Source organism: Leuciscus leuciscus, assembly GCF_965113295.1.
Source record: "Leuciscus leuciscus genome assembly, chromosome: 5".
NCBI classification, from domain to species: domain Eukaryota; kingdom Metazoa; phylum Chordata; class Actinopteri; order Cypriniformes; family Leuciscidae; genus Leuciscus; species Leuciscus leuciscus.
In genome coordinates this window covers 44,941,605-44,962,921 of record NC_138729.1, presented here as the reverse complement: position 1 = coordinate 44,962,921, position 21,317 = coordinate 44,941,605, and the positions used below count along the sequence as shown (strand labels likewise).

The 21,317-nt window shown below is 37.7% G+C and overlaps 1 protein-coding gene across 1 annotated transcript in view; it reads right to left on the bottom strand.

The window, feature by feature from the left end:
• Positions 1 to 20,780, bottom strand: part of mxd1 (MAX dimerization protein 1) — a 30,777-nt gene extending 9,997 nt beyond the window's left edge. Inside the window, exons 1-3 of the mRNA XM_082170387.1 lie at positions 19,563 to 20,780; positions 18,687 to 18,786; positions 8,448 to 8,477 (exon numbers count right to left, since the gene is read on the bottom strand). Of these exons, the coding sequence (XP_082026513.1) occupies positions 8,448 to 8,477; positions 18,687 to 18,786; positions 19,563 to 19,629 (197 nt within the window). The 5' untranslated portion in view covers positions 19,630 to 20,780. The remainder of the gene's footprint in view (positions 1 to 8,447; positions 8,478 to 18,686; positions 18,787 to 19,562) is intronic.
• Between the last annotated feature and the right edge of the window lie 537 nt (positions 20,781 to 21,317).

Sequence of the window (21,317 nt, the reverse complement as noted above, 5' to 3'; positions counted from 1 at the left end):
AGAATGTGACTGCGATCTGCAAAGTTAACACCTTTCAGTTTGTTTCTCACATAATAGTATAGTAAGAATTCAAAAGACTAGGAATATAGTGCAACTAGTTTTATCATACTTCTATGTCATTTTTGAAGCTTGAAAGCTTTAGTTCCTGTTCATTATAACTGCATGGGGGCAAAAAACAAGCACAAACTAATTCTTCAAAAATGAGAATGAAAACGTCATACAGATTTGGGGAAAAAATGTTAGACGAACTATTATGCTTTTTACATTTTCAACTTTGTTTAGTGTGTAATGTTGCTGTTTAAGTATCAAAAAGATCTGCAAAGCACAATGTTCACTACAAAGGGAGTTATTCTCTATATCAGAAAGCACTGTTTCTGAACTCCCTGAAACGCCTCGATTCAGTCATGAGTTTTCTTCCAGGAATGTTCACGTCACAATATTCTTCATTTAAATAATTCCTGCCCAAGGCATATGGACAAAAAAAGGGTGGTGGTTGTGAGGCCTGGTTGAGTTGCGTTTGTAGCGTGTTCAAACTCGCGGTTACGGTGAGGGACGTGACATTTCTGCAACGCTTGACCAATCAAAACACACTTGTCTAGCCGACCAATCGGAGCACCGGAACTAAACAGAGCGTTACTGACAGACTGGGAAGAGAGGTGCTGCAACAATGTAAAATATGTGAAAATGAATGTGTTTTTTGAACATTGAAGCATGCAAACCTATTCAAGTAGACCCAAGTCTATTCAAGTAAAAAAAGTGCATAATAGGTCCTCTTTAATAATGCCTAAGATGCCAGTAAATAAGCCAATGAATATAACATCAATACATTATTATTCTGTCATTCACATTTAATGGTACGAATCCAACAAATGAACCTGTTATTTAAATAAGGATCATTAAGTTCATTCCTCCAAACGCTTCACTAACTTCCTCTCCTGTGCGTGCCAAAGGGATTCACAGCTGCTGGGGTGTGGTGATGATAGGTGCCAGTGGCCACATGACCTGTTATACAACCTGCCAGAAACTGCAGACTGCTTTGCTTTCCTGCTGTATTTGTATGGAGGCGTGGGTCACAACCCAACTATTTTACTGCTGCTGCTCAGCGGCTGCATATGAACGTCTGCATGTTAGCAATGCGTGTTCTGCCAACAGATAAGTGTGTACGTGTTTGGCTGTGGGCAGCTCTTTCTAAGCTACTGTAGTTAAGCATGTAATCATTTAAATATAGAAAATGAGGATGTAAAATGAAAGGTGTCATTTTGCCATATGCAAATGTTGAGAAGATCACGCAAATTGTGTGGTCACAAACAAATTACTGTGAAAAAAAACTAAAATACTATTCTGACCTTGTAGCAACAAGATTCATAACTAACTACAAAAAAAATATCATTCCAGCTGTACAGAAATACACACTAAAATACATGATAATACCGTGAAAAAAGCTTTGCAACTGTTGCTGCAAAATTTGTTATTAATATTTCTAATATTTACAAAAATAATTCACTATTAATTATAATGAATAATAACTAAATAACTTGCTTTTTATAATTTACTAAAATAAAATTCATATCTCAAAACTAAATGTAAAAATAATTTGAATAAAAAGAAAATAAATCTGGTAAAAACATTAATATGAAATAGTGGCCAATTGTGTTTCTCTTAAATGTTGCTGCCGTTTCCCTTAAACTGGTCTACAGTTCAAGACCAGTTTAATGCAAATTATTAAAAAGAATGTGCAAACACAGGGTAAATAAGAGCAATATCATAATGCCAAAGGACAGGTTGTGTGTACACCTGCCTCTCCAGCAACACGCGTACACATAAACATGCGCTGGAGAACACACCCAGACAAAGGGTAATGTTTGCATACAGTGCGAGGTTAAGTGGTCCGAAGGTCGGGAATACTATTACATAACTTCAGAATTTGCCACCAAAGTGGTGACATAACCTAAGTGGCCTTGGTGTTTGTTAAATACTTTGTGAGCCGTCCACCATTTACACACAATGGGTGTTGCTGTCACAGGGTCACTTCACAATACGTGCAGATTTGTTTCTCTTTCTCAACCGTTTTCTCACTTCGTACACTACTGTTTCAAATTTTATATAAATATAAATATTTATTTAATTTTTTTTTAAAGAAATCAATACTTTTATTTAGCATGGAAGCATTAAACTTTGAATTTTCTGTTAATCAAAGAATCGTGAAAATTTCACAAAAATATTAAGTGTTTTCAAAAACTGTTTTCAACATTGGTAATAAGAAACATTTCTTGAGCACCAAATCAGACTATTTCTGAAGGGAATCAGGGCCTGTCCACACGGAGACACGTTTCGCTGTAGACGTATACATTTTTTATCGTATTGGCGTTTCGTCCACACGGATCCGGCGTTTTCGGAGACTGAAACCGCTATTTTTTTAAACCGGGTCCCAAGGTGGATAAATCTGAAAACGCCGCCCTTGCGTTTTCGTGTGTACGGCCAATCCGTACATTTTGTGAAACGATGATGTCATCACACCAAGTGTCAACTAGTCAGACACCGTTAAGTCACAGCAACTACATTTATGGTTTTTCATATTGTTCAACAAAGTTCTTGTTTAAAAAATAAAAAATAAAATAAAAAAAGAAGCTACTGTGCCTAATATTATTGTTGTATAGTATACAGCGCGCAAGGTTTATGCTCATGCTTTAAGTCTTCTTCTCCGTTTTTAGTGTATGTCTGTGGCAGAATTACAGCGCCACATACTGGTCTGGCATGTATACTACATCGTTTTGAGTCGGTTTCAGTGGTTTCATGTGTACGCAGATATTTCTTGAGACGACGCCGTGTTTACGGAATTTTTTTTTTGAACGGGGAAAAAAAATATCGGATAGGGAAAGCTCTGGCTTCGTGTGGATGTGGCCTCAGAATGATTTCTGAAGGGTCATGTGACACTGAAGACTGGAGTAATGATGCTGAAAATTCAGCTATATTGCTGTTTTGCTGCATTTTTTATCAAATAAATACTGCCTTGGCGAGCATAATTTATTTATTTTTTAAATCTAAAGCCTGGTTCACACGGGACGATTTTAAAATTGTCGGCCGATTTTCCAAACCTGAGAGACCCCACACACGGCGATAAAAAATCACGGGTCTAACAGTTTTGGTCGTACAGTGTGTGGTGTGGTGCGCAACCACACGGCAAAATCAACACATCACACACGAACCGATTTGACTCCCGAGCATTCCCAGGTCAGACGGGAAATCTCGCAAAATCTCTCGAGATCAAATGTGACTTCAGAGTAAACAATCATTCTGATTGGCTACACGCCACAGTCCACAGGCTTCGTGCTCGTTTGTCCCCGGGGGACACCACACACGAGGAGAAATCGGGCCAAAAAAATCCAACATGTTGGATATCCCCGATTTGAGATCGGAGCGGTCCCGACGTCTTTCCAAGCAGACGAGAGCAATCTTAACGCACCACACACGGCAGGAATATCTGATCAGATTATTTTACGATAATCGGAGCATCCTTAAGATTGTCGGAAGGGGTGAATCGAGGCTAAAATCGGCCTAATTATCCTGCCGTGTGAACCAGGCTTTAGCGACCCCAAGCTTTTAAACGTAATTGTATATGGAACAGGATATTCCCAGTCCTCAGTCACAGCATGCTGTGTCCCTATACAAAAAAGACCACCCCAGTTCTGTGGGACACCATATATCTGTTCTACCATGATCCTTTAAACAAGTCAGCCTCTATCTATTCAAGCCATATGACTTTTAGCATAAATCACCATCCTCTCCCGGCCTTTGACTTCTGACCTCTCAGTAATAGTATTAACCCCACTAGAGAACGGTACATGCCAATGCATGTGTGGTGGCCTGGAGCTCAGGTTACAGATTTAAACTCTCTCCCAAGACAAATAGGCCACGGGTATGCGATGTCCATCTTGAGAACAAACACACTGCCTCGCAGGCAAATTGAACCTGTGCTTATGTTTGAGATGGTGTGTGTCTGCTATTGTGGCTCCTGTTGACACTGGCTCCAAAGAACATTGTTAACAGCAGTTGTTTGCATATTCTCTTAGGCAACCCTGCATTGTTAAATAATAAAAAAACTTTCGCTCTGCCTATAGGGTGAGTGTGTATGACATTTAGCCCATAACTGGTGCAGGGTGAAAATGCATGCCATGTGTGATATTGAGGTCACTGGGACAACTGTAACAGTTTTACATGATACAGGTGTGTGACATTTTATAAGACAGGGGCATTTCAGGTGAGATTTTAACTTCCACAACAGCTTTTTTTTATTCAAATGACACTATGCTAAACTATGAGCCAGGTGCAAACAAAACTTCACTTTTGCTCAACTTTTCACAAACATTTAGAGATTTTCACTTGGTGGAAAATAAATAACATGGGTAAAAAAAACAACAACAAAAAACACGCTGAGTACAAATATCAGCAAAAAAATAAAATCTTTTTTCAATTAAGGAGGAATCAAAATCATATTTAGGGAAATCATATAATCGTATATCACTAACCCATGAAATGGATCTGGTACAATAGTGGTCAAAAATTGGGGTCAGTAAGATTTTTTTTATGCTTTCTTTTATGCTCCCCAAGTCTATGTTTATTTGATCAATAATACAGTAAAAATAGTTATACTGTGAAATATTATTACAATTTAAAATAACTTTTCTATTTGAATATATTTTAAAATGTAATTTATTCCTGTGATTAAAAAGCTGAATTTTCAGGAGCCATTACATGATCCTTCAGAAATACTTTTAATATGCTGATTTGGTGCTCAAGAAACATTTCTTATTAAAATCAATGTTGAAAATGGTTGTGTTGGCTTAATATTTTTGTGGAAACCATGATCATTTTTTTCCCCCCAGGATTTTTTGATGAAGAACAAAAGAACAGCATTTATTTGAAACAAAAATATTTTGTAACATTATGTCTTTACTATCACTTTTGATCATTTTAATGCCTCCTTGCTGAATTAATGTATTCATTTTGAACAGTAATGTATATCTGCTAACCAATCACAGTACTGACTTGGGAGTCGAACTGACTACGTCCAGAAATATTTCATATACTGTAAAAAATTATAGTGATTTTAATGGTAAAAGACTGTCAAAATGCTAGGGTGATAGATTCCGTACTATATACGGTAAATAACTGTAATACATCTTACCGTACATTTAGTTACATTACGGTAAAATACCATTAAATTGAAAGTTTTTGAAAAAGAACAAAGTCATTGTATAATTTACAGAGAAAAAACATAATTTGACATTCCCAGAATTCCCTGCATGACACTTCACATGTGATGTATTTTCATTGAAATAAATGTTTCTTCTTTAATTTTTTTAAATCAGTTATGCACATTAGGTTTTTTTAATGTCGTGTTACCATGATGGTGTTTAGTGTTCGTGTGAATAACACTGTGCACCTTCTATATATTAGTATTTACCTTCTCAGCTTGTAGGAAAGCTGCTTGTGATGAGCTTTGATTCATCATTTGACTTTCTCATCCCCACCTGTTTTTGGTGGTTGTTAGTGTATTACAAAGGTACAAAACAGATATTAGAACGTCAATAGGTTGGTAAATTAACATATTATCAGTTAATGAATAAGTTTTTTACTGCAAATTTAAGTTAAATCTGTAAAACCTAAAATGTTGCTACTGTATTTATGGTAAATTTCTGGAAACCACAGGTTTTTTTTTTTTTTTTTTACAGTGTAGCACATTGTGGTTAATATTTATAAGTTTTACTTCTAGTTACTCTTTACTTGTAGACAACATATCTAAACATCCAAGTCATTTAATTCAGCTTATTTACAGCATCACAAACTGGATTTGATGTAATGACAAATTAATTCATAGTAATAAATTCACACATACATGAAAAAAAAAAGAAAATCATAATGGCTTACGGCCGTAACACCCTGATCTTGTCCGATCTTGCAGGGTTGGGCCTGGTTAGAACTTCGATGGGAGAAATAAAATAAAAGTAAGAGAGAAACAGTGGGAATGGAATCAGGAAACAGCCAGATTCAAACTAGCATTTTCCGCACAAGTGCCAGGGCTTAATGTCGAAATAACATGCGCTAACTGCTCAGCTAAAGTCCTACGTAGGGTTGCAAAATTCTGGGAATTTTCAAAGATGGAAACTTTCCATGGGAATTAATGGGAATTTAAGGGAATTAAGAGGAATTTATGGGAATAAACGGGAATAAACTGGGAATTTTCAAAGTTGAAGGTTGGCTCTTCATAGGGAACTTAAATATAGTTGAGGAAAGTATATTTTAGCATAATCTTGACTAAAACAAACAGATACCATTCAAATACACTTGAATATCCATGTCAATTCTCAATCACATGCACATAGCACACTGCTTACTGCATGGCTATTGAGACCACACCCCCTACTGTCACTGTGCATGCCGCCATCACATGTACAGAAGCCCAAAGCACAAGACTATTGAAGGCACACATTTGAGCCTGTGGACTAAACAAAGTGAAGTAAGTTTTGATGATATTATGGGGAAATATATGTATTAAATGTTTAAATTGCAAATATCACATACAAATGTATTCATCTAGTAGATAGCAAGCTGATAAGTTAGATGCTAAATAAGCTAGCATAACTTTTTTACCACATAAGTAGGGCTGGGCGGTATGACGGTATATATCGTTACCGCGGAAGAAAATGTCAACCGTAACAGATTTTTTTTATTCCGTGTATACCGCGACATGTAAATAAGTAGGCGTGGTTAACTCACGTGCAGCGTGCGCGAGACTGAGACACTGATATTTGTCAAAGAAACATGAAGAAAGACCAAGAGGATCCACAAAAGGAATTACGTTTTCAAAATGAACATGATATTTTCGGAGGGGAAAGCGCAGAAGTCAACTAGAGCAGTGCAGCACACTGAAAGTTTAGAGAGACGCACATGCTCGCAACGGGGCTTACTTGACAACAAGTTCATATATCAATATTCTAACAAATAGAAATAACGTTAAATAATGTATCTATCCGTCTCTTATGTGTACAGTTACTTTCAGAGTGGACGCGCAAGCGGTTGCCGTGGTAATGAACAGCCTGCTTGTTAAAGCGAATGTATTATCCTGTATCTGAGCCAAAATGACTAAATATGCAGCGCGCGTTATATTTTCTAAATCCAAACAATTGGCCACTGAACCAGCTGATAAAATCTTCATTTTATTCGATACGTGATTTTTGGATGGGGATGAGTAATATTTAACCCAATATTCCTGTTTTTGTTCTTCCATGAAACAAGTGATTGTTCAATAAAATAATTAAAACTTGTTCTGTTCTACTTACAAATAAATCTGTTGAAATATCTGTTGAAAACATTTTGCATGGATGTTTTCTTATGACTTCTGTTTATATTTATGCTTGGATATGATACAATGATCGATTACATTAAAATTAATTCCCAGTTAGTTCCCCTAAATTCCCATTAATTCCCATTATTCCCATGGAAAGTTTCTAATATGGAATATTTCCAAAATTCCCCAGCTTAACTTCCCATGGAAATTTACCAGAAATTTTCCGCCCCTTTGCAACCCTAGTCCTACCCTTGTTTTAGTTTTTTTTAAACCAGAGAGGTTCACGGACACATGAATCATCACAACACAGCTGTGCTGGTTTCACATCAGACATGCTGGCCATTTATTCAAATCTGCATCACAAATGCACTCCCACTTGAGTTGCTTTATGAATATCAGCCCATACTCCATTTTGAGCCAGTGTGAAACAAAAGCAGAGACGTGGGGAGCCTCGTTTTCCTTCTATGGATTTCTAAACAGTAGATGAAAGCTGCTCTTCAGAAATGAATAGCGGATCAATTGTCTGCAGCACTGTGACCTCAGAGCTTTGGTCTGATCTGATGTATGCAGAAAGAGACACACTTTCCTAGGCAAGAATGGGAGGGGAGTGTGACTTAAGCTGTGTGCATTGTTAGGAGTGTAAAGTCAAAGTCCAGACACCCTGGTTTTGCTCATTGCTAAGCCTGACGGCATGTTTTATTCAAGGCATTTGGCAAGCTGAGCTCAGAGCTCGGTGCGCATGTTACCCAAACCACATCGCGCTGGAGACGTTAAGCCTGGTTCATTAGCGAGATCTTTTGCTTTTAAAATTTCAGGTCACCCATTTATTGAGGGTTTATCTCTAGGGTCAAAGCTGAATGGATAGATCAGCTGATTGACTGACCTTAATACTTATCTCTGAGCAATATCTGGGTGCTAGTGGACACGGCTCCAAAAAGACTGAAATGAGGCATATGGTCACATTCCCTGGTCGTTTTGCTTTCAATTATAGAGGTTTAATCTTAATCTAATCGGTAAGGATGTAATGAGGTATAATCCTGCAAGCTTACAGATAAGAACTAACAACTGTGACAATAACATGAAGGTTATATGGACATACCTGTTCTTCTCCATCTCGTTGTGTGTAGACCTGCAGAGACAGAAAGGGGGAGATGTTAGGAATCACTGTGCTTTGTCTTTATATTAACATTTACACTTAAGCATTTAGCAGACGTTTTTAACTAAAGCGACTTGCATTGCATTTTATCAGTTCATGCATTCACTGGGAATCAAACTAATGAGCTAAATTGACTTGAAAATTGAATACTTGAATACTTGAAACCCCTAATCCTAGTATAAACTTTAGAAAGAAACTTGCCCCACATTGTTTGTGCTATGGACATGAGTGATACCTCAGATCATGCAGTTTGTAAAGGAGAGGTGCATTAATACTTTTCTAAATGATCAGACTCCAAATTTTTGCCTGGTGGACTATAAAATGAGTGAAAGAATCCAACAGACTGGAATGATATAGAGACTTGAGAGAAGGCTCTTTTGATGAGAACAACCTAGCAACTACACAAAACACCCTAGCAACCATGCAGTAATGCCCTGAAAACCACCCACAACACCCTAGCATCATATCAGCAGTTTTCCATAGAAAATTGTTGTAATATGTTTATATTCAGACTCAACGAGGCAGTGAGAGAGAGGATATGAAACAGAAAATTAAAGCATTAAAATATTAAATCAAATGTTTAAGTATATAATAATATAATAAGAATATACATATTATATACACTGTCAAAGAAAATATTTTTGGAATAAAAAAAAAAAACTATTTACAATTTGTCAATGTCATTTAACAAAAGGACAATTTAGAAGCCAATGGGGGGGGGGGGGGGGGGGTGGAGTGGATATCGCATGATATCACATATTTTCAGAAAATATATAATACAAAATAAAAGAAAAAAAATGTACTCCCCTTACAAGGGTATCCTCATATTTGGGGACTCTGAACTAATCGACAGGGTACGGCTCCAACATCACCTCCATGTTCTGAGGTTTGAAAGGCACACAGAGAGTGTTCTGTGCTCAATGCTGATTTGAATGTTCAGTACAAAGGTGAACTGGTGTCTGTGTGTGTGTGCGTGCGTGTGTGTGTACGTGGTTTAAAGGCTATATAGGAACAAACTCCAAGATTTTAAGGGCCCCTGGGGTTGTTTAGTGGCTGCAGGAGTTGCCAAAATGCTAATTGCTGATCACAAACGTACTCCGTCCTCTGTGTGTGTGTCTCTCTCTCGCTACGTTTGCAAAATACATAGAGGCTCTTGGCCCCACTTAGCAACAGTAACTAGAAACACAAGCCTGAGACAAAAGACAGCAGTGGGGGGTAGAGTCCTCACACACCATGTGAATGAAGGCTCGCTTCACAGAGGCCATTTCTAGATCAACAGAGAAGTGAAAGAGAGGCAAAGCAGAGGAGAGAAAGATGAGGAAAAAACAAGAGCTCAATAGACAACAAGTCCAATATCTTCCTTTTGCTGCCTTAAAGTCATGACAAACTGGTCAAATTCATGAGATTAGTGCAAATGAGTTCCATCACAACATCATAGCTTCCATTGGGAGCTTGTTTTCCCATTCAAAATGTGAATGTTGACTACAATTTAGGTTATTTGGATTTTACATACAGTTGAAAACATGACATTTCCCATTATTCTCAATGGCACCACAAGAATGATATAATGCACACCAATTGAGCATTACTTCAAATAAATGCAGATCTCTTGCTTTTCAATTTACTGTTGTCCTGCTAAAAAGCTTCCTTCTTCGTTGGGAAGTGGAAAAGAGAAAAATACACTTTTGTTCAGAACTTTGATGTCGGTAAGATTTTTTTTTTTTATGTTTCTGAAAGAAGTCATTTATGCTCACCAAGGCTGCAATTATTGAGCAAAAATGCTGTAAACCCAGTTATATTGTGGAATATTGTTACAATATAAAATGACTTTTCTATTTGAATATATTTTAAAATATTAATTTATTTCTGTGATGAAAGCTGAATTGTCAGCAGCCACGCTAATCTGGTGCTCAGGTGACATTTCTTATTATCATCAGGATTATTTGATGAATAGAAAGTTCAAAAGAACAGCATTTATTTGAAATAGTCTTGTTTCATTGTAACTTGTCACTTTTGATCAATTTTAATGTGAATAAAAATTGCATTTTCCAAAAAAAATAAAAAAATAAAAAATCTTACCGACCCTAAAGTTTTGAACAGAAGTGTAAATAAAATTTTTTTTAAAAATATGATATACGTAAGAAATTCTTGCAACTCACATCATAATTATGCTTACAATTTCCAAACTGAAAAGTAAGAACTTTCAGTCACACTTTAGATTAGGGGTCCAATTCTCACTATTAACTAACTATTACCTACTTGCCTCAATAAGCTCCTAATTGCTGCTTTTTAATAGTTAGTATGGTACTTGTAAAGTTTAAATATTGGGTGGCATTAAGGGATGTACAATATGGTCATGCATAATAAGGCTTTAATATGTGCTTTATAAGTACTATTAAACAGCCAATACCCTAGGTAATATGCATGCAAATAAGCAACTAGTTAATAGTGAGAACTGGACCCTAAACTAAAGTGTTACCGAACCTTCCCAGGAAATTTGAAGGCAGGATTTCTATTCATCAGCAACTCAACACTCTTGCCAAATCAAATTAGTGGACTGGAACTGGTATAAGGTGGACCTTGCACTATTGAATGCTACCTGTCCAAGAGCTTACATGAGCACTAGAGCATGGGTCAGGGTTCACTGTAAACGCCAAAACCTGCAAAAAGTACTGGGACTCGAAAAGGGAGCTTAGAAGGATTGTATCATCTCTCTCTCATTCATCCATCCTTCAAACTGACCTTATGACCCCTTCTGCAGTAACTCTCACTCTAAAAATACCTCCAATCTTGGAGCAGAAGACATCCCATGTCAGAGTCTTACAATAACTGTACCCCCTTATGCTACAGACTATGCGATTTCAGCAATCCTATAAGATCATTACAAATTACACTGTATGACATGACTAAACTTTGGTACGACATGTATGTAGACTGTACGATGATGACACCTATGGAATCGTAGGCCGATGCAAGTTAGTATAGAAGAATAAAATGTCAACAGCATGCGCTAGTGGTAAACAAATAGAGCAAGATGAATCTCATGTTGTGCGCTGAAGAAAAGAGAAGGAAGCGAAAGAGGAGAATATGGATGCGGTCAAGGCTCGGGAAAAAAGGCCAACTTGGCATGCCGATTTTGGAAATGGAGCTTGAGGTAAGTAGTTTTAAGTTTTAACGCCATGTCACGTTGATCAATCCGCCATTTCATGTTGCATTTTTAATGGCTAGTCAATAGGTCGTAGCAGCAAACGCACTGTGAGATGATCATGTTAAATTTCTGACACTGTGAGAGAATTATCGCAGGCGATCTTTGGTCGCAAGACTGTGTAAACTGCCGTCTTTTAACCTCTCTCACTGTGTGACGTAGAGCCACGACCACAGAAATTGCCACAATTGGACATCTTTCATCTGGGACAGCCCAATATCGTACAATGTGTGCCAGGAATTAAAGAAAACTTCAAAACGCTTCTTATCACATTTATTGTTTATGGCCTTTGTTTGGGTAGACACCATATTTAAATTGACAAAGCTGTGAAGGATATACGGACAATAACACTGCATCTACCCTGACTAAGGTCCACAATTGCACTTTGAATTTATAAACAAGCTGCCTAACATTAGCGCACCCATGCGAAGAGATCAGCTGATCTGCTCGGCTGGCATCTCGCTCGGGAGGTGGATTTTGCGGGGTCAGTGAGGGGGATCGACAGATACCAGTGACATAACAGCCCGTATCACTGTGTAACGCCAAGTTGACTCCCCTCGTTGCCACTGTCCTTGCCAGACCACCTGTTCCAACACATGAAAGGACAAGCAGTTTCTTACAACATATCTGGTCCGATTAGCTGCATATACATCCAGTTCACCATGTGATGGCCTAAAGGTATAACACTGCATTCGCACTGCAAAGAGTGCATAGTGAATACAAAAAGGACTTGAAATATGGCCCCAGTGCACACATTCATACAGGAACGAGAGGAGAACCCACGGCTGCTGCTATGTGCATTAGCCCACATACCATCTGAACATAAGCGAGAGGTAGGAGGAGCTCTGTCATATATATAATGGGGGTGTTCAAACTGCTCTGGTTGCCTGGATCGAGGAGAAGAGAAGAGGGGGAGGGGAGAGGAGGAACCAGCCCACCACTCTCACACGTACACAGATCAGGGACACACACTGCCACCCTTCCCCCACGATACATCAGGAAACGCAACCACGGAAAGCTGGAGGGGAAGGCAGGTTTGCAAGGGGGATCCACTATGTAGGAGATCCACCTGACCTACATATAATAAAGGTCTTACACAACACACACTCAAACGTAAATGGCATTCCAGAGATGCTTTTCAGTAGCTCTGTCATCGAATGCACACTCAAAGCTCAAGCGACTGAACGACTTTCCATCCTTCAAGCAGTGAATGGACGGGAGAGCCATCTAATGAGTCAGGCGTGCAGTTGGAGAGATGTGAGGAGTTTATTCAGCGCAGAAACACCGGTTGTGCTCTAGAGCAAAAGCGCTTCATGCATGATGCATTAACACCAGTGCTGGTGTAGTGAATGTAGGTTACTTGCATATTCTGAGGCTGTGCGGATGATTTCTGATGCATTTGGTGCACTAAAACTTCTTGCTATACTAGTTTGAAGTTCACAGCAGCCAGATTACGATCCTTTTGCACACACTTGCTTTCCACCACCTGCTATTCTCAAAGTGCCCTTATTATGGCCCTTAATATTCCCTTTCATGCAGTGTATAATATAGCTGTTTATGAATGTAAATGTTCTTCAAAGTTGTTAAGTCGAAAGTGCACAAAGTTTTTGTCTCCCAAATGAAAGAATCGTCTCTGAACCGCCTAAACGAGTAATCCGTAATTCGAATCCCACTGCGTTACGGTTTTACGTCTCTAGACAATATGTTTGCATAATGCCCGTCTATGTTGTACGTTGTCCGCCCGCGAATAACTTGACCAGCCCTCAAACGTCATTAATCTTCTCAAATCACGGAGTTCCAACGTGGGATTCGCAAAACGCTTGCTCCTGAAATATGGGTCACAACCCAGTTTATTTGGACCAGCTTGCTCCTCAGAATCACAACCTGTAAGTATGAATAATTATTGATGTTTAAATTTTATACCGGGTGTTCATAATATGTAGTTTTGTTTTTTATATTGTGTAATTTTCCGGCTAACTGGCTAAATGTTATTACCTTCTTACTGAAATACTTCTGCTAAGCAGCTGTGGGCCACTATTTCCTAAAACTGTCTCTATTAATGCAGACTGACTGTCGTTATTACTACTTTGAATAAAAATAAAGGATGGAGCAAGATTTGTTTGGCAAACTTTAATGTTACAACAGTCCTTCACGTTAGTCCTCGGCCAACGTATGCACCATTATTGATACAGTTCCCGCATGTGACCGCAATATATTAGAAATATACAGATCGATTTGTTGATGGACATACTCTTGTTAATGCTGATGGTGAGGAATTACAGTTGCAACATCTCATAATGTACCTCAAAATGAGTAGCGTCTCACTGAGAAACATTCTGCTCAAGTCGCCCTTGAAATGGAGGTTCAGGTTGAATGACTAGTTCTTACAATGTTTCATCATCGGACTAGAGCTCGGATTGATATGGTCAAATCAACGTCATCGTTACTGTCTTTAAAGTGTGTACAATCGTGAGGACTGAGGAAGCATCCAGGGCTGAAATTCAGTTATGGTAATGAGCGTTTAGCTAGAGGTGGACCAATCACAACAGACTGGGCCATCTGGCCAATCAGAGCAGAATAGGCTAATGAAAAGGAGGGTCTCTTTAGAGAGACTGAATCTTCGGACGAGTTCTTTCAGAATCATTGAAAAATGAGGTGATGTGCAATGTATATTATGAGAAAATGAAAGTGTTTTTTGACTCTTGATGCATGTAAACCTGTTGTAGGAGACCTCTAAAACAAAATTAGGAACCTTTAATATAGCATAATCAGGGCACTTTAAAAGAAATGTAAAAATGTAACATGCATAGCATGCTATACGCAAATAAAATATTGCAACATGTAATATCCAGAAATTAAAGACATATTGTCCTGTCTGTAGCAGTTAATGGAAAAGAAACACATCATGGTACCATCATGGTTCTGTTTAAACTGCTGTGCCAAAGAGTGGAACAGGACTACAGCTTTGATGCTAATAGCAACAGAAAATGTTGTGGTGAATATTAGCAATAGTCCTTTTTGTCATCCCTCTCAATGATGACGAGTACATCAAAATACAGGCCACAAAAACTGGCCATATTTTGTATATATACATGGTTAAAGTCAGCATGAAATGAAAGTTTCGATAGTCTTTGCTTCCCTATTGTGATGTATATTCGAGTGAAACAGCTTCTGGGATGAGAACAAATGTTGGGTGGAACTTGATTTCATCCTTGGGAATTTATTGGATCATAGGAAGTTGGGCGTTGACAACTAAATGGAAGTCGGTTGGGATATTTAGTCCCACCCTCTGCAGAGACACACGTCATGAAGAGAACAGATGTTGTTTGGAGGGGAGGTTATCGTTTTTGATTAATGATTACGAGGCCATGTGAATTAAAAAAATAAATGATATGCACAGATGAATCATTTATAATAAACACTGCAGCATTCTTTAAAAAAAAGAATTGTCCATTTTGATTTCATGGTGACTCTACATACTATATATTATTTGTGTGTGAAAGAAATCAATACTTTTATTCAGCAAGGATGCATTAAATTAATTAAATTAATCAAAAGTTATAGTGGAGACTTTTATGTTAAACAAGACTTCTATTTCAAATGAATACTGTTATTTTGAATTTTCTATTCACCAAAGAATTCTGGGGGGGGGGGGGAATTAGCACTGTTTACACAAAAATATTAAGCAGCCAACTGTTTTAAACATACACACATACAGTACATATGTGTGTGTGTGTGTGTGTGTGTGTGTGTGTGTGTGTGTGTGTGTGTGTGTGTGTGTGTGTGTGTGTGTGTGTGTGTGTGTGTGTGTGTGTGTGTGTGTGTGTGTGTGTGTGTGTGTGTCTTGAGCACCAAATCAGCATATTAGAATGATTTCTGAAGGTAATGATGCTGAAAATTCAGCTTTGACATCACAGGAATAAATTATATTTTAGAATATATAAAAATTGAAAACAGTTATTTAAAATTTGTATTTTAAAAAGTGTTTTCTAACCCCTTATAATATAAGGTGATGGCAACAAACGTTGGGTGATCACTTGTACTCTGCAATGGTATGTCATCATGAGACCTGTTACATTAAAAAGACAGCTCCTACGATTTCTTTATAAACTAAACCAACATTTAAACAACGACTTCCTCTGTACGCACCATAAGGCTGTATATAAATAGCTACAAACCCAGTGCTACCCTTGTTAGGCCTTAATATCCAGTTACAAACCACATAAACATCCAGACACAGATTAGAGTTGGGGACTGTTTTCAGCAGGGTCACACAATAACTAGATTTTTATCAAAGGTCATATTCCTAAAATGGTTCATCTCCATGATTCAGAAGCAACAGCTTTAATGACCCTCTGCTGACCTGTTTAAGAGGGATCTTGTAGCCGTGACTCAGTATGCAGAGTATGACAGCAACATGTGCTGTCAATCAGCTACAGTTAAAATATCTCCCCTTAGTGTAAGAATAAAGTTGCCCTGCAAACCTTTATCTAACACTGCATCCTAGCCAATAAGAACATATTTGATGTTTCATATACAGTCGTGTATATGGATCAATTACATTTCACTGTGGGCGGAGCTAATCAATGCAACGCCACAAAAAGAGAGTGCAACAGTGAGGTTCTGTAAGTAAAATTCCCATTAATTTTCCATATAGTGGAAATGATTTTGAACAAAAACTTATAAACCTTTAAAAACAGACCTACTGTAAGCAACAAGCTTGTTTAACAATGGTATGTTCTTTTGTTAAAGCCATCAACCTGCATTATTTACTTTCTTTTTCCCCCCAATAATTTGTGTTTAACAGCAGAATTCCTGGTGAAAAACTACATTGCCCATGATTCTGCAAAGAAAATCTCCACATATCAGTGAGTCACACCAAAAACTTCAGTGTAGTAAATAGTGATTATTATGCAGTGATTATAATGTTTCTAGCATGTTATATGCTTGGAAACAGTTCTTCTAACCCTAACTGATGGAGTGAGTAGCTTTTCACTTCTTAAACCACCATGTAGGAAGACACATCATGGCCATATTCCAGGATAACAATGTCAAGATTCATAAGGCTCAAATTGTCAAATAATGGTTGGAGGGAGCATGAAGAGTCATTTTCACACATGAATTGGCACCTCTGAGTCCAGACCTTAAATCCATTGAAAGTCTTTGGGATGTGCTGAAGTAGACTTTACAGAGAGCTCGACTCTTGCATTGTCAATAAAGATCTTGACCAAAAATGTATGCACCTCTTGATGGAAATAAATGGCATGATGTTAGCATTTGTCTATTTATATATCCAAACATTTCAAATTAAAACAGTTTTTTTTAATTTTCTATTAACCAAAGAATTCTGAATTTTTTTTTAGCACTGTTTACACAAAAATATTAAGCAGCCAACTGTTTTCAACATTTATAAATATATGTGTCTTGAGCACCATATATTAATATACATCATAAATATTAATATGCATATGAATATTTTGCAATAAAAATACATTGTTTTTATATATTATTACAATTTTCAGCTTCTTTAAATTCAACAAATTTACATTTTGCCATCGTTTTTAATTGTATTATTTATTTTATTATTTCATTTGCGATGCTTCATGGGATTGTAGTTCTTTCACTCATTAAATCTGTTAAGTACACAGTCTTTTAGTTTATGTCTGATTTTTAGATACATTTTTTGCTTCAAGTTCAAACTTTGCAATGATGTGTGATTCAGCTTGTAGTTGTTTGGTTTGGATCATGGTTTATAAAGAAAGCTTTTTTCTAAATCACTATGGGAAAAATACTACCAGAAACAAGGCCACCAAAAAAGAATGCACTCTATAGAAACCAAACAAAAACTTGTGTCATGGTTGCAGCTGCTTAGATCAAAAACCTGCATTGATATGAAAGATTTATCGCTTGTCACCTTATCAAGTTGCACCAGTTTAGAACATAGTGTAACGGAACATGTTCTAGACCGTGGAGTTTAAGATACACGGCTCACATCATAATGAGAATAGATTTAAAGTAGGCATAAAGCTGAAATACTGATGATGCTCTCCTTACAAGTTTCTCCAATAAAATGGAAGTAGTGACAGGTCTTTTTTTTTTCCAGATTATCTGTTGATTGGACTTTGAGATCTGGGCTCCACTCAAATGTGGAGGAAAATGTAGGCAAGCCTGTGGGGTTTAAGTGGACTAAGAGAGTCGCCAGAGAGAAGCTCCAGTTATGACATTTTGATTAAACATGATCAGGTTCTGTCATGAACAGTTCTGTCTGATCAGATTCAGAAAATGGGGTGAATTTCATTTCATGCTGACTTCAAAGCATTCATTGTGACCATGTCTGCTATTGCTCTGTCTTTTAATGACTTTTTAAATGTAATTTTAGTTTAACCTCATGCTGATATGAGCAATTACTGCCAAAACAATCATGAGTTTGAAGAATGGTTCACTACTGATGTAAACATAAAAACAGCATTGCCAAATAATAGGTGGTAAACAAGTAATTTACATTAAACAAAATAGTAATCAGCTCTATTTTGAAAACAATTTAAGGCAACTGATTTCACCCACTGACAGGCGACGGACAGTTCCAGGCCCACTAATCGGATGATGCTGATGAAATCTGAGGTGTTGAGTAGAGAGTGAGTAAATTGTGACTGTGTGACGTGGGTGGTGAGAGTCACAGGGAAAGAATCGAGCAGCATGTGAGTGTACGTCTCTCTCCATGTTGAACGTGGGACGGCGTGTTCTGACTGCATCTGCACGGAGATGAATCAGTGGGTGTGTTTGTGTCACGCACACACACAGCGCAGATATGTGCATGTCTAATTTAGAAATCACTCGCGAATGATGTGTGTGAATCATGTTCATGTTGGGATCCGGAAGGAGGAAAACACACACTGTGTACATACAGTGCACACTAACAGATCCGTCATGATGCTAATGAAATCATATTTGTTTTCGTAGAAACTAGGTGGAAGTACCTGCTGCTGCAATTTTTCTTGCTTTTGATTTTTCGTTTCAAGCCATCCCTCTCTTTGTTGCTGGTGAAGGGTAACATGGAGGCATAGCCGTGCTCCGCTTCTGCAAATTCAAACAGAGACATTTAGAAGCTCATTAGACCACAAAGCACATTGACTACCTGAAAATCAAATTGATTGATTACAAATATTGAATTTTTTTTTTTTTGTTCCAGGGAGAAAAGTGGTTATTATATAAAACACAATGGGATAATTTCTAGACAAATGTATTGCTTTTGGGTCAATGATGTCATCTGAACTGGAGTAAACCCAGTAGCCAGCCGAACCACAACAGATAGGGGGGAAGGGGGATGCACAGGAAACCCTCCACGGTAAACCAACAGCAGTGCTTCAAAAAGGCATTTCACTTCCACATATGCACACAAATATGTCATCAAGCACCATTAAAAATATATAAATATGCCATATACGCTTGGGTTTTATCCCTAGAGAGTGTTAACAACACATTAGTGTCCCCTGTGAAAGACAAGTGTATGGTGACTGACCATCACACAGTCTCAGACAGCTGAAGTGGACACTTCTCGATGTCTTGATCTTCCCCAAATATCATAACAACGGAAAAAACCCGTCTGCATATCATGCATTTACTTCTAATAAATAGGTCGAAGCACCATTTTTCTCTATTTAGCAAACAAGCACCTTAGCAACAGTGTCAGGATTCATTTGAATGCCAAAATATCATTATATATGTGTATGTATGCGTGCATGCATGCATATATATATATATATACATATATATATATATATATATATATATATATATATATATGTGTGTGTGTGTGTGTGTGTGTGTTTATATATCATATTACGTCACTTTACCTCTTTCTCTTCGATCAAGGTATTCAGCTGCTTCGATCAACATCTGCAGTTTCTCAATAGCCGTCATTTTAAGCAATAAACAACGATAAAAAAACGACAATCCGGGTCAGAAATAAACGAGGAAAAAAACTAAACAAGCTGCAGCCTTTCGTTCCTTCACGGTTCTTCTTCCTCCAGCGTTTAGAGTAAAAAAAAAAATCCAGTCAGGCGAATTTACACAATATTTTTGTTCAAGGCAGCGAGGGAAATGTTTAGATATGGGGCTTGTTGATAAAATGTGCGGAAAAAATAAAGAGAAAGAAAAATATAACACAAATAAACACGCTGGTTTCCGAATAGCTGGATGATAAAAACCGAATAAAAATGCCCCTCAGCTGCCAAAAAATAACTAAATTAACTAGTCCTGTTCATATTAAACGAGACATTGGACATTAAATGTTAAAACTGTGAGAATACGACACGAACAACAACAACAACAACAAAAAACCTTCCAGGTTTGCAAAATCTGGCAACTCTTCCTGAAAGCATGTAAGTGGTGACACTCAGGAAGGTCTAAAGACTTTTATAGATGAGCTGTCAAAAAGATAAGAGCTTTAGTTCTGCACTTGGTCAATTTTTAGGCTCTGATACTGACAGCAAACGCTGCTAACTAGAGACCATCGCTGAGTCTGGAGAAAATTGGCAAAAAATACTGGACTGACAGCTCGGTCAGGGTAACGTTACTGGTTGCCAGATTGTATAAACTGACACAAAAAAAGTGTATTTGCGCAGCTGGTGATATTATTTTTTGTTAATAATCTTTGAGTTTTGGTGCTGGTTGGAAAACAAACAGCGTTCAACCCCAATTCCTTGTTGTTGTTGTTAAAAAAAAAAAGAAGATAATTTTGATATGTCTGTCCAGCGAGGTGGTAGGCAATATTATGTTGTATAATAAAAAAGGAAAAAAATCTTGATTGATCGTTGAAAAAGAGGCTTTAAAATAAAATACACGGCCTCAAAAAGTCCAAACAATCGCTGGTTTCGATATTTCAAGCGTGACAGACGAACTGGCTACTTATTAAACAGCTCTAGTTGCACATGCTAAGCTGTGGCTGTGTGCAACTGAGGAAAATTAATCAAAAATAGGACAAAAACACACAGCTAGCGAAACCATAACGTCGTTGAGCCAGGCAGATGAGATGTTTGCTAGCTGCTGTCATGTTACTGTGTATGCCTGTCAGCAGTTCTGGAGAACAAGCGATACTATTGGATGGACGATACAGGAAGCGATCATCTCATTGGAGGCGTTTGCTGTCAATCTAAATGCTCGTGTCTAGAGAGGGCCAATGGCTGAGGTGCATTATAAAGCGTGAATATATGACTGCTGTAATGCGATTCCGCAAGATAATGGTGCAACTAAGCATCACTGTAGCGCCATTTTGGAGCGAAGGTACAACCTGTGCCGTAGTATTCTGGCATTTGCTCCTGAGCCAAAATGGATTATGCAAATCGTGTACTGTTGTTATGCTATGATTGGCTGGACAGTCACAGCACTGTCGCCTGTGATTGGACGCCTTTAAAATGTTCCGGAACTCATAACAGACACACCTCCCTTGTACATGCTGATAGTTAAAATGACTTCACATGATTTGTACGTTTTAAACATATAGCAATGGCATTATTTTATTTCTTTATTTCTCCGGTTGTTTTTAGACCAGTTAAACACCATTAAAATATGTGATAGCCAATTTGATTGTCATATATTTTTCAATAAAC